Consider the following 13,628-nt stretch of genomic DNA (forward strand, 5'->3'; position numbering starts at 1 on the left):
TAAAAATGTCAAGTAAATTAAGAACAGAAGGGGGCTTCTCAACCTGATAAAGGGCATCTCAGAAAACTCACAGCTAAAATCATACTTAATTGTGTAAGAATGAATGTTTTCTCCTCAAGATCAGGAACAGATGAGAATATACACTCTTGCTATTTTTAACACTGTCCTGGAGGTCCTGACCAGGGAAATTAGGCAAGAAAAAGAAATAAAAGGCATCCATATTGGAAAGAAAGAAGAGAATTACCTCTATTTGCAAATGGCATGATCTTGGATATAGAAAAATCTTAAGGAATCCACTGAAAAGCCATTCAAACTAATAGACATATTTAGCAAGGTTTCAGCATACACGATCAGCACATATAAATTAATTGTAATCCTATACACTTACAATGAACAGTCTGAAAATGAAATTAAGAAAACAATTTCATGTACAATAGCATCAAAATTAATAAAGTACTAAGGAATGCATTTAACAAAATAACTGTAAGACTTGTAGAATGAAGACTAAAATATTGTTTCAAGAAATTAAAGAGGATTAAAATAAATAGAAAGCATTTAAGACATTAAAGAGGATCTAAATAAACAGAAGACTTAATATTAAGATGGCAGTACTACCCAAAGTGATCTACAGATTCAATGCAATCCCTTAGCAAAATCCCAACATTCTTTTTTTTTAAAAATTGGCAAACTTATCCTAAGATTCCTATGGAAATGAGTGACCCAAATTAGCAAAAAAAAAAAAAAAAAAAAAAAAAACTCTTTAAAAGAAGAAAGACATACTCTCAACTTCAAAACTTACTGAAAAGCTACAATAATCAAGACAGTACAGAACTGGCATAAAGATTGACACATAGATCAATGAAATAAAATTGAGAGTCTACAAAAGTTAATCTTACCTTTATGGTCATTTGATTATTGACAAGGGTGCCAAGACAATTAAATGAGGAAAGAACAGTATTTTCCACAATTGATGCTGAGACAAATGGATATTCCAGATACAAGAATGAACTTGGGCTCAACTTCACACCGTATGAAAATTAGCTCAATATGGATCATAGAACTAAAAGTACTAGATAAAAATATAAAATTCTTAGAATACAATGTTGTGTAAATCCTCATGACCTTGGATTAGGCGATGGTCTTATGACACCAAAAGCACAAGCAATGAAAGAAATTGGATTTCATCACAATTAAAAACTTGATACTAATAAGATGGTGAAAAGACAACTGAAAGAATGGGAGCAAGCATTTGCAAGTTATATATCAGACAAGTAACTTGTATCTAGACTATATACAAATCTCTTACAACTCAACATTAAAAGGCAAATAACCTCATTAAAAATGGAGAAAGCATTTGAATAGATATTTCTCCAAAAAAGATACACAATGGCCAATAAGCACACAAAAATAGCTAAAAGCTTTAGTTATTAAGGAAATTCAAATCAAAACCATAAGGAGATACCACTTCCCATCCAGTAGAATGGCTACTATCCAAGAAATGAACAATAAGTGTTGATGAGGATGTGAAGAAATTGAAATCTTCATACTGTGCTCGTGGGATTGTAAAATGTTGCAGCTACTTTGTAAAATATTTTGGTAGTTCCTCAAAAACTTAAGCATAGAGTTACTCTGTGACTCAGCAATTCCACTCCTATGTATATGCTCAAGAGAGATGAACACATATGTCCATGCAAAAATTTGTACACAGATGTTCATAGCAGCGTTATTCATTATACCCAACAATTGGAAACAACCCAAATATCCATCAACTGTTGTATGGACAAATAAAATGGAATATTATTTAGTAATAAAAAAGGAACGAAGTATAACACATGCTAAAGCATGAATGAATTTTTCAAAATATGCTAAGTGAAAGAATCCAGTCACAAACGACAACAATATTGTATGATTCCATTTATATGAAATATCTAAAATGGACTTTTATTAAAACTGTTTGTAATGAGTTACTTTCAACTTGGTTTTCCTAAGCTGCTGGAATGTAACCTGTGACATACTGCTACCATGAGGGGAGATTCTATGTGAGAATGAAAACTACACAGAAAACAGGAAATACCAAAGATAGAGACAGATTTCTGAAGATGCATTTTGAACACATGAATCCAACAATCTAAGTTAGGTGAATCAAATGATTCCCAGTTGAGTTGAGTTTCTGTCAAATTATACTGAAAGAGTCCAGGCCAATACAGTTGGTTAAACAACCAATTACTTTGCTTTTCACTTTCACAGTATTTAATATTTTGTAAACACAGGAAAGATGTGATACAGAATTTTATTGACCATAATGGGAATTATTCATTCTTTCTAGGGGTGTGTGATTATATAATAACCAAAGCCATATTGAAGTCTTATTATAAAAACACATTACTTTTTAGTCGTAATAGTCCTTCCACCACTGGAGGGTTGGTTATGAGATGAATGTATTTCTTGTCTCAACTTGGAGAGTTCCTTATGAATAAAAGACAAAATAATCAAAATGCAGAAATATGAGGTAAGAAATATGTTTGGTAATTTAACAAGGTGATTAAGAAAAAATGCCCCCCTTTCCTTTCTTTTTATTCTTGAGGCAAGAACATTCTAAACCCAATTGTTGAATATCATACAGTTTTGCTTCAGAATGCCCTATAACTTACATTATATATTTGTGAAGGAATCCTCTAACTGGTGTAGGATTTCTATATTTGGGTGACAACATGAGAATGAATGGGCATGGTGTTTTTTTAAATGCAATTTTATTGAAGTATATTCACACATGATATAATCCATCCAAAGTATATATCAGTGGCTCACAGTATCATCTTATAATTGTGCATTCATTGCCACAATCAATTTTAGAACATTTTCATTATTTAAAATAAAAACAAAATAAAAATAAAAAAGAACACCAAAAATATCCCATACTACTTACCCCCTATTATTTATATATTATTACTCATCTGCCCATACGCTGGCTAAGGGGAGTGTCAGTCACAAGGGTTTCAACAATCACACAGTCACATGATAAAAGCTATATCATCATCAAGAATCAAGTCAACTGATTTACAGTTTCACAGATTCAGGTTTTTCCTTCTAGCTAATCTCACACACTAGAAACTAAAAAAGGAATATCTATATAATACATAAGAATAACCTCCAGAATGACCTCTTGATTCTATTTGAAATCTCTTAGCCACTGAAACATTATTTTGTTTCATTTCTTTTTCCCCATTTGGTCAAGAAGGCATTTTCAATCCCACGATGCCATGGCTGGGCTCATCTCTGGGAGTCATGTCTCACATTGGCAAGGAGACTTACACCCCTTGGAGTCATGTCCTACCTGGGGTTGGGGTGGGGAGGATAATGAGTTTATTTGCAGAACTGGCTGAGAGAGAGAGAGGCCACATCTGAACAACAAAAAAGGTTCTTTGGGGATGGCTCTTAGGCATAATTATAAGTAGGCTTAGAGTCTCCTTTGCAGGAATAAGTTTCATAAGGACAAGCTTCAAGATAGAAGGCTTGACTTATTAAATTGGGAGTCCCTAATGCTTGCGATAATATCAGGAATTCCCCAAGTGAGGAAGTTTAATATTTCCACATTCTTTGCATCTATATGTATAATTTTCTGCCCAAAATACTATGGAATGTATCAGGGTATTACATTAACCTGTACAGAATTACAAGATCTCATTCCCTATTGTAGGTTCCTTGTAATTATGTTGTTTACATAAACTGAATTTACAGGTTAGATTAGATAGTGTATTATAGAGAATATAAATTTTATACCAAATAAGTGTCTCTTAAATAACTCAGAAATAGATGTTACCGATGTAAGAGCTTATAATCTAGGAACATTTACAATAAACCTTATCGAGCATTTTGTACTCCTGCATCGTCAATTGCTCAATCTCTGCCTACATTCTATCCCCTGCTAATCTAGGGCACAGTTTTTAAGATAAGGGTGTGAATGTTTTTGTTCTAAAAAGTTTGAAAAGCATGGCCATAGCAGAAAAATATTGAAGCTTAAATATGGTAGTAGCTATTGGTTCCTAACAGAGAGTCTATCACTGAATCTTATTACAAGCATGATTTGTTCAATAAGAGCAACATAATATTAAACACCATTTTTGGTATTTCCTTAAGTACCTAATGCACGCTAGATACTGGGAGGAATATTAACACAATCCGTTGCTGAAGCAGCTCATAATCTAATAAAGTGCTCACAGACTTTTCATGAGTTCTACCGCTAATGAGATATAAAATCAATGTTTTTAAAATATCCAGTGTACCATAGCACTTATTTTTTGCTTCAATCTAGCTTTCATCTGAATTATTTCTCTTGGAATATTAATCTTCTACTTTTTCACAAGCAATTAACTTTCTATTTCCTGTAATAAAGTGAGTCGTAGAAATGTGTCCTTTACTAGTCCATGGGAAGTATTTATCCCACATGCCTGTGCTGTATTGTTCTTCTCTGTCCCCACCACTTTTTTTCTTACCACTGACTGACGCTTAATAAGGGAATCCTTCTCTTCTAGCAAGCTTGTCAGTTCATGAAGACTGAATTGGAAGTCACTGCATTTCCTTCTCTTCTTGATACATCTTTTTGGCACTGGTTTAATTGGGTCTAAGGATTTAAAAAGGAATAAGCATTATAATCCTCATTTATAAATTAGTTAATTGAGTTACAGAGGGGTTAAATACCACAAAATCATAAAGCTAGTTATGAAATGAAGAGCAAAATACTAATAGGTATAAACTTCTGTAGAATTTTCAAAATGTAAAATATGGATTGAAATGCCAGTTAGGAAATTTCATTTTTTTGAAAGCTGCATTTGCTATTTTGGAGGAGGCATTACATAAGTACCAGTCCTAGACTACAAGAATTAAAATAGGCTAAAAAAAACAGGAACTTTAGATTCCTTCAAATAGTATAAGAGAAAACTAAATACTAATAGTTAATATTATATCATAATTTTAAGTTCACAAAATATTCTTTCTGCATGCCTTATCTCTATCGTCATGGCAGCCTTGAGAGAAGCATTATAATCTCCTTTTACAAAACTGTGTAAGTGAGTTCCAGAAAGCATAAGTGACACAGAGTCACACAGCTCAGTAAGTAACATAGATACAACTTTAGGTCTTTTGACTCCATATCCTTAACATTTTCTGCTTTATTACATACTGTGCACATAAATGGCTATTAGGTTGAAGTGTTATTAGTACCCTTAGCATGTAAAAAAAAAACAGTGGAGGAAATCTGCTTAGGTTTTTTGGACAAATTATGCTTTTTTTTGGTAAAGAATGCATGGTAATATTTGGAAAATCTGTGGTCACTTTGCTCATTAAAATACTTAAATATATCTATCTAAATTTAGGCATCAGCAAATTAAAGGTTAGACTACATCAATTTGAGCTAGTATTATAAGACAATGTATACATACTCCAGCAAATATCACCCTAATTTTGCTACCAATTACGGGTACAAAAAATTCAAAAGAGTTCTCTGTTTTTATATTCTTGTTTGACAAAGTCCTTGCTATGAATGGTCCCTCAAAGTGAAGTGAATATTTTTATGAATCCAAGTCTTGCTTTGCTGGATAATCTCGAATGTTGCTCATGCCTTCATAAATACGCTTTAGGCAAGGAACGTAAAGGGTCTTCCTCCTTCCAAAAGAAAAACAAATGAAACACTGAATTTAATGTCTTCTCTTACTTTCCTATACTAGAAAAACACTTAGCCATGATGTTCTATACACAATGATGTGCTTTTAAAACAAAAGTTTCTATGGCATATTCCTAAAACTTTACCTTTAGCTGGGTTTTTATTTTTCTTTAGCTGGGTTTTTATTTTTCTTTCTAGTTTTAAACTTGAAATCATCATTATCTTCTAGAAAGTTTGTGCTGATCTCTGTGTTTATGCAATTTAGTATCAACATACCCTTAGCTTGCAGATCTCTCTATCTTTCTCCATTCTCAAGTTTTTTACCATCTCCATGTAATGGTTGCCAATCTCATCCATTTTAGCCTGCAACATTGTACCTGTGCAAGTCTAAGAAACCTACACAAGACAAAATTACTTTCTATAATTGGACTGTTATGAATGAAATACATATTATATTGCAATGCTTATTATTAGATGAAAGACACATGATTAAAAGAGACATTGAAATAATGAGAGTGATTTTTGGAAAGTGCATTATACAGCTCAAATGGTGCTGAGAAAAGACCTAACTGTGTGTGTGAGCGCATTAGAAAGCAGACCATGTATTTTCTCAAAATGGATGGGCTGTGTGTGTGTGTATAATGTATATATGTTTGTGTATGTATGTATTTTTTACATATCTTTACTATTGGCAAACACTAGGATTGCAATTGTATAACAAAGGCAATAACATATATTTAAAACAAAATTTTAATACCTGCATTCTAAGGTTTTTATTCTCTTGTTCTAAATTACATTTACAGTATTCCAGTTCTTTTAGTCTATATTCCATGTCTGACAGTGTATGTTGAAGAGAGAGATTGTTTTCTTCCAATGCCTGGCATTTTGAGTTTGAGTCTTGAAGTCCTTGCTGTGAAGAATACACAAGTGCATAAGACAAATGCATTCTACTTTTTATTTGCGGAGGGGGTGCTCTTTTGGTTAGCTCATTAAGTATCCCAAGAAAATATTTTCCATGCCAAGGTTTCTTATATTTTTGCCACTAGATTGTAAGTTGAATCAGTCATGCAAGATATTAATTCTTGCTCCTTGTCTGACTTGTCTTTAGTAAGGAAACAAGACTAGCTGAATTTTCGATGCCCTGTTTAGCAATCTGACTCCTGCTGCTCTTTGACAGTACTGTTTCTTGCCCTCTATTAGGCACCAAAATAACATATACCCAATTATTTTTGTGACAACTGGAAGCTGAGCAAGAATTTGGGACCATCATGGTAATTAAGATTAGGAAAGGCTGAGCTTCAGAGACTCATTACAATTTCCTGGGAATCGTCTCTGCTAAGACATCCAGAGAATTCTGCGGTTCATTTGTTCATTTATTCATTGCACAAATTTGTGTTGAGACCTACCAAAACTTTTTTTCATCAACACATTTGTAGGTTGAATGAATGAGTGAAACTAGATTTTCAATATTTATACAATTCTTGTCACCCAACAGCACATATAATTGTGCATTGTATGTACTTTATATCTAAAATACATAAAGTTATTTGTTTTACTGAGAGGATTTTCAGTCATGGAAAATACCAAAGCCATTCAATTCTCATATAGCTAAATTTTCCGATCATATTTTAATTCTAACTTTCTTGATTGTATTTCATAACTCCACTGTGCCAGCAATCTGCCTTATCATCAATAAAACATCAATTTACCTGCTGCTGGCAATTATTTGCTCTCACTGATCCCAAGAGTTCTTCATACTCTTTTATTTGAGTTTCTTTAAATGCCAAATCTTTCTCAAGTCTTATCTTGTCATTTTCCAGTGACTAGACATATAAAGTATTTGTTATGACTCAGAGTTAGAACAGTGACATAAAAACTTCCTTTACATTGGGTGATTTAATTAAGCTTTTGATTCATTTGTTGTTGCTTAATTAAGCAGAATTCTTTAAAAGTGAAGCAAAATATGGCACAGAAAAAAGACTGAAAACTAAAAGCCTGTGTTGAAAGAGACATCTTGATGGATTGATTAAGTACAATAAATCAGAATCTTTTGAATTATTCTGTTTTCCTCCAACCTACAAAGACCCCTTGTTAATTCCAGCAGGTGGTAAAATTTCAAATTGGAGTCTAAATGTGTTCATCAGAACCCAGAAACAAACAAACAAAAATACACTCCAAAATTCTCACTGAGTTGTTCATTGTATGGAAAGTATTCCAAATGCACCTAGCTGCTGGCACCAAGAATACCAATTAACATACGGAATACAAAAGTTTAAGTTCTTAAAGAAAGTTTTCAAGTTATTATGTTTGAAGATAAATTCAGAGTATGCTTTATTATTACAGAAAAGGGGAATTTCCCATTTAGTTAAGTCAGATTATTCTAATTTGTGAGCTACTCCTTGGCTTTAAGCATTAAATTACTTTAGTGGTAACCTCAAATTAGAGATACATACTCAAAATGTTTTTATTTACACATTGGACAGCTCTTTTCTCCTTTCTCCTCAACTTCAATTAATTGTTTCAAGAAAATAATTTAGCTATGCCTGAGTGAGCATAACGTTGTTTTAAATGTTTAAAATGCAGACCGAATGCCTTGATTTTTTGTTAGGAAGCTATAAAATAAAAAGGCTGTGGAAAGAAAAATCAAAGTAAATCTTACTGTCACGTCATTTTGAAGATGTCCAAGCTCCTCCCGTATGTTGCTGAATGTGGACAGCACTAGCCGGAGTGACTTGTCAGACATCCCCCTCATCTGGAAGAAGAAATGATCAATGGTGTATTTTTACTAACATTTGAAAATAGATAGTAAAAGTGATAGTAATCTTAGTTTTCTGTAGCTATCAGCAAACGTATTAACAAATTTATTTTGGATGTGGGATTATTAGAATAGTGTTTCATTTTGTCAGCAATGTGCTTAAGTAAACCAAGCAATATTTTTAAAGAGATCATAGCTATACGTTTAAGACAAGGGTCTATTTTTTTTCCCATGATGAAGTATCATCTCTCTCATAAGGTACAATTCTATCAGCAAATTCTCAAATTTACTTTTATTCTTTACTTAAAAGATTAGATGGATTGAGAAAGTCAACCTTGCAAAAATAAAATGTATCTCCCTAAGTGTGCTGGCTGGTAAATGGAATTTTCCTGAGGTGAAGAGAATATAACACCAATTAAGTTTAACTTGGAAGTATAGAACTATCTCAAATTTTAGGGAAGAGGAAGTAAACACTTTTGCAAGATTACACTCATTTATTCAAAGAAAAATGCTTAAATAAGGTGACTTCTGCTTCTGGAAAGATGGAGTACATATACTTCTTGTTCCTCCCACTAAGCACAACTAAAAACTCTGGACATTATATATAAAACATACATAAGAAAGACTCCAAAAGTGAAAATAAGGAATAAAGGCTATAGATCTTGGAACCTGAGGAATGACACAGTAGTGAGTTCCCTAGGTTTTCTTTTTGTTCATGTATTCCAGACATGGCACAGGAGAAGTTGGTAACCTAGAAACACTAATGGGTGCAGACACAAAAAACACCAAGAGAAGTCTGCTGTCTTTAGCAGAAGGATCAAGAAAAGGGCAGCCTAATAAGACAGAAAATGTTTAGATAATAAACTCTTAACACCAGAAAACAAAGATGTTAAAATTATATGACAAGAATTTTAAAGCAACCATCATAAAAATTATGAACACACTAGAAACAAATTAAAAAAATAGTCTTGAGAAGCTAAGCCTACTTACAATTTTGCCTGCGTCACCCCCAGAGCACCTCTTTCATTGCTCAGATGTGGCCTCTCTCTTTAAGCCAACCCTGCAGGTAAACTCACTGCCCTCCTCACCATGTGGGACATGACTCCCAGGGGTGTAAATCTCCCTGGCAATGTGGGACATGACTCCCAGAGATGAGCCTTGTCCTGGCATCGTTAGATTGAGAATGACTTCTTGACCAAAAGGAAGAAAAGAAATGAAACAAAATAAAGTATCAGTGGCTTGGAGGTTTCAAATAGAGTTGAGGGGTTATTCTGAAGGTTATTCTTATGCATTATACAGATACTCCTTTTTATTTTCTAGTTTATTAGAATAGCTAAAAGGAAATACCTGAATCTGTTGAACAGTATGCCAGTAGACTTGATTCTTGATGATGATTGTATAACTATATAGCTTTTTTCATGTGACTACATGATTGTGAAAACCTGTGACTGACACTCCCTTTATCCAGTGTATGGGCAGATGAGTAATAAAATAAAAACAAATAAATAAATTAATGATGGGGGGATAAGGGTTATGAGATATTTGGGGTTTTCTTTTCTCTTTTTCTTTTTTTATTTACTTTGGAGTAATAAAAATGTTCAAAAATTGATTGTGGTGATGAATGCAAAACTACATGATGATACTGTGAGCCACTGATTGCATATTTTGGATGGATTATATGGTGTGTGAATGTCTCGATAAAATTGCATTTAAAAAATAGTCTCAGCAAATAAAGAGAAGAGATAAGAAGCAAATGGAAATTTTAGACTGAAAAACACAACAATGAAGCCAGAACAGAACAGAAAATCCAAAAACATCAATGGATGGAATAAAAAGCAGAATGCAGAGGATGGAGGAAAGAATCAGTGAATTTGAAGATAGAAAAATAGATGTACGCAATATGAACAACAGAGAAAACAGATTAGAAAAACAATGAACAGAGCCTCAGACTCATACAGCTATAACAAATGTCTTAACATTCATGTCATAAGTGTCTTGGAGGAAAAGGCGAAAGAGTGTGGAGCTGAAAAAGTATTTGAAGAAATAATTGCTGTAAACTTCCCCAAATTGCAAGAAACATAAACCTACAGATTGAAGAAGCTAAGAAAACCTCAAATAGCAAAATCTTAAAGAAATCCATGCCCAGACAAATCAGAGTCAAATTTCTAAAAGTTAGTAACAAAGGAAAAAAACATCTTGAAAGCAGTAAAAGAAACCTTAACTTTAGGGGAACAGCAATTCAAAGGTCAGAAAATTTCTCATCAGAAATCACTGAGGCCAAAAGGAAGTGACACATAATTTTAACAAGTGCTGAAAGAAAAGAACGGTCAACCACAAATTCTGTGCCCATTGAAAATATCCTTTAGGAATGAAGTGGAAATCAAGACATTCTCAAGTGAAGGAAAACAAAAAGAATTTTTGACCAGCATATCTACCCTAAAAGACTCATTAACGGAAGTTCTCTGAATAGAAAGAAAATGATAAAAGGATGAATGTTGGAACATCAAGAAGGAGAAAATAACACAGTAAGCAAAAAATATGGATAAATACAATAGGTTTTCCTTCTCATGAGTTTTCTAAATAATGTTTGATGATTAAAGCAAAAATTTATAACACTGATTGATGTGGTTCTTAATGTATGTAGAGGAAATATTTAAGATGATTATATTATAAATGTAGAGGTAAAGGGAACAAAGGTTTCTACAGTTCACTGAAACTGGTAAAACATCAACACCAGTACACTGGGATAAATTATGTATATATAATATCACACAGCAGCCACTAAAAGAGCTCTATAAAGAGATACATTAAAAATCACCATTGATAATAAATCAGATGGAATTCTAAAGCGTGTCCAAATAACCCACAGGAAGGCAGGACAAAGAAAACACGGAAACCAAAGATAAAGAATAAAAATGGCAGATCTAGCCCTAACACATAAATAAATACAAATGTTCTAAATAAATCAATTAAAAGACAGAGGATGGTTGAGTGTATTTACACACAAAAATATGACTCTACTATATGTTGCATAAAAGAAACTCACTTAGACTATAACAATAATTTTAAAAAGTAAAATGAAAGTATAAGGTTGAAAAAAGCTATACCATGCAAACACTAATTTAAAAAAAATCAGGAGTGGCTACATTGGTATCAGATAAAATCGACTTCAGAGCAAAGAAAATTACTAAGGACAGAGAAAGATTTTATATGATGATAAAAGGGGCAATCCACCAAGAAGACATAGCAACCCTAAAAGTTTATGCAGCTTTGCCATTTGAAGCAAAAACTGATAGAACTTAAAGAAGAAATTGATAAATCCACAGTTACAGTTGAAGACTTTTAAACCCCTCTCTCATCAACCGATAGAACTCCTTGACAAAATCAGCAGGGATTTAGAACTCAATAATACCATCAACCAAAGTTTCTAACCAATATTTAAAGAAAACTACACCCAACAACAGCAGAATATATATTTTTAAGTGTCCACGAAACATATGGAACATATACAAAGATGAGCCATATCCTGGACCATAAACAAATCTCCGCCATTTAAAAAGAATTGCACTCATACAGCGTATGTTCTCTGACTTCAGTTGAATGAAACTTGAAATCAATAACAGAAAGACAACAGAAAAATCTCTAGACACTTGGAAACTAAACAATACACTTCTAAATAAGTCACTGGTCAAAGAAAAAGTCTCAAGGGAAATTAAAACTGTGTAGCTGAGAGAAAATGAAAATACATATCAAAATTTGTGGGACACAGCTAAAGTCATGCTAAGAGAGAAATAACAGTAAATGTTTACGTTAGAAAAGAGGAAAGGTCTCAAGTCAGTGATCTAAGTTCCTGTCTCAAAGAACTAGATAAGGAAGAGCAAAACAAACCCAGAGCAAGCAGAAGGAAGGAAATAATAAAGATATGCATGGAAATAAAGAAAATTGAAAACAGGAAAACAATAGAGAAAGATAATGAAATTAAAGTTTGGTTCTTTGAAAAAATCAATATAATTAATTGATATACCTCTGGCAAGACTGACAAAGAAAAAAAAGAGAAGAATCAAATTGCTAATATCAGGAATTAAATGGGATATCATGACAGAAACTGCAGACATCAAAAAGGAAATAAGGGAATATTTTGAACGACTATACACACATAAATTTGACAATTTAGACGAAATGGACCAAGACTTAAAAGAAAAACATGAACTACCACAAATCACTCATTATGAAACAGATCATTTGAATAGATCTATAATTATTAAGAAAATTGAATTTGAAATTTAAAGAAATCCAAAAAACAAACCTCCAGGCTCAGATGGTTTCATTGGAGAATTCTGCCAAATGTTTAAAGAATTAACACCAAGTCTACACATTCTCTTACGAAAATAATAAGGAGGAAACACGTTCTGATTCATTTTATGAGACTGGTATACCCCTGATACCAAAACTAGTAAAGACGATATAAGAAAACTACAGACTAATGTTATCTCGTAAACTTAGATGCAAAAATCCCCAGAATTTTTTTTCCAAAGAAATAGGCCTAGAAAACATATCACCAGGTATAATTTCAAGGATATCATCAAGACTGAGTTTCTGAGGAGCATATGTATTCCACACCACTCTTCTCTCTATAACACAGACTATGTGTCAATAAAAACTGTTTCATTTAAGTTTCACAAATATGCCACAGTGGCCCAATACCTGAATGAGCAGCAAATATCTGAGACCAAATATCAAACTTAGAAATTGGCCTCACTAGACAAAATTAGATTATCTTTAGGCTGTTTTCTTGCAAACACCTGTACTTTTCTTTCTAGTCATATTTCCTTGGGACCTATTTTGAGCTATGGTCTTACCTTTCATCAGAGGGGAATTTACTGTTCCAGTGGTCTCTAGCCTTCCACAGCTTTGGAAAAGCAAGGTACTGCCTTTCTATCTTTCACTTCAAGGAGTAGCGTGGGGTGGGGTGGAGTGGCGGTAGAGGGTGGAATGGAGAAATGGAGGGCAAAAGCTGTGGTTTAGAGTTCGCTTGTGCTAAAGCAGTGAGGAGAGAATAAGGGCATTCTTCAGCAGGGAATATTTCCAGAATGCCTTTCTTCACAGTAGTCATTCAATACTAGTCTTTGATGGTCTGACTAACCTATAATACTATCCCTGTTTAGTGAAAGTATAATTGTCTCTTTTGAAACAGAATTTTTATTTGGAATTTCT

The 13,628-nt window shown here is 33.2% G+C and overlaps 1 protein-coding gene across 1 annotated transcript in view; it reads right to left on the bottom strand.

Annotated features, from left to right (window-relative positions):
• POF1B (POF1B actin binding protein) overlaps window positions 1-13,628 on the bottom strand; it is a 122,534-nt gene that overhangs the window by 18,819 nt on the left and 90,087 nt on the right. Inside the window, 7 exon segments of the mRNA XM_037822817.1 lie at window positions 2,387-2,466; window positions 4,494-4,576; window positions 4,579-4,621; window positions 5,936-6,055; window positions 6,417-6,569; window positions 7,369-7,482; window positions 8,319-8,411. Of these exon segments, the coding sequence (XP_037678745.1) occupies window positions 2,387-2,466; window positions 4,494-4,576; window positions 4,579-4,621; window positions 5,936-6,055; window positions 6,417-6,569; window positions 7,369-7,482; window positions 8,319-8,411 (686 nt within the window).

The sequence above is a fragment of the Choloepus didactylus genome, chromosome Y (assembly GCF_015220235.1).
Source record: "Choloepus didactylus isolate mChoDid1 chromosome Y, mChoDid1.pri, whole genome shotgun sequence".
Classification (NCBI taxonomy): domain Eukaryota; kingdom Metazoa; phylum Chordata; class Mammalia; order Pilosa; family Megalonychidae; genus Choloepus; species Choloepus didactylus.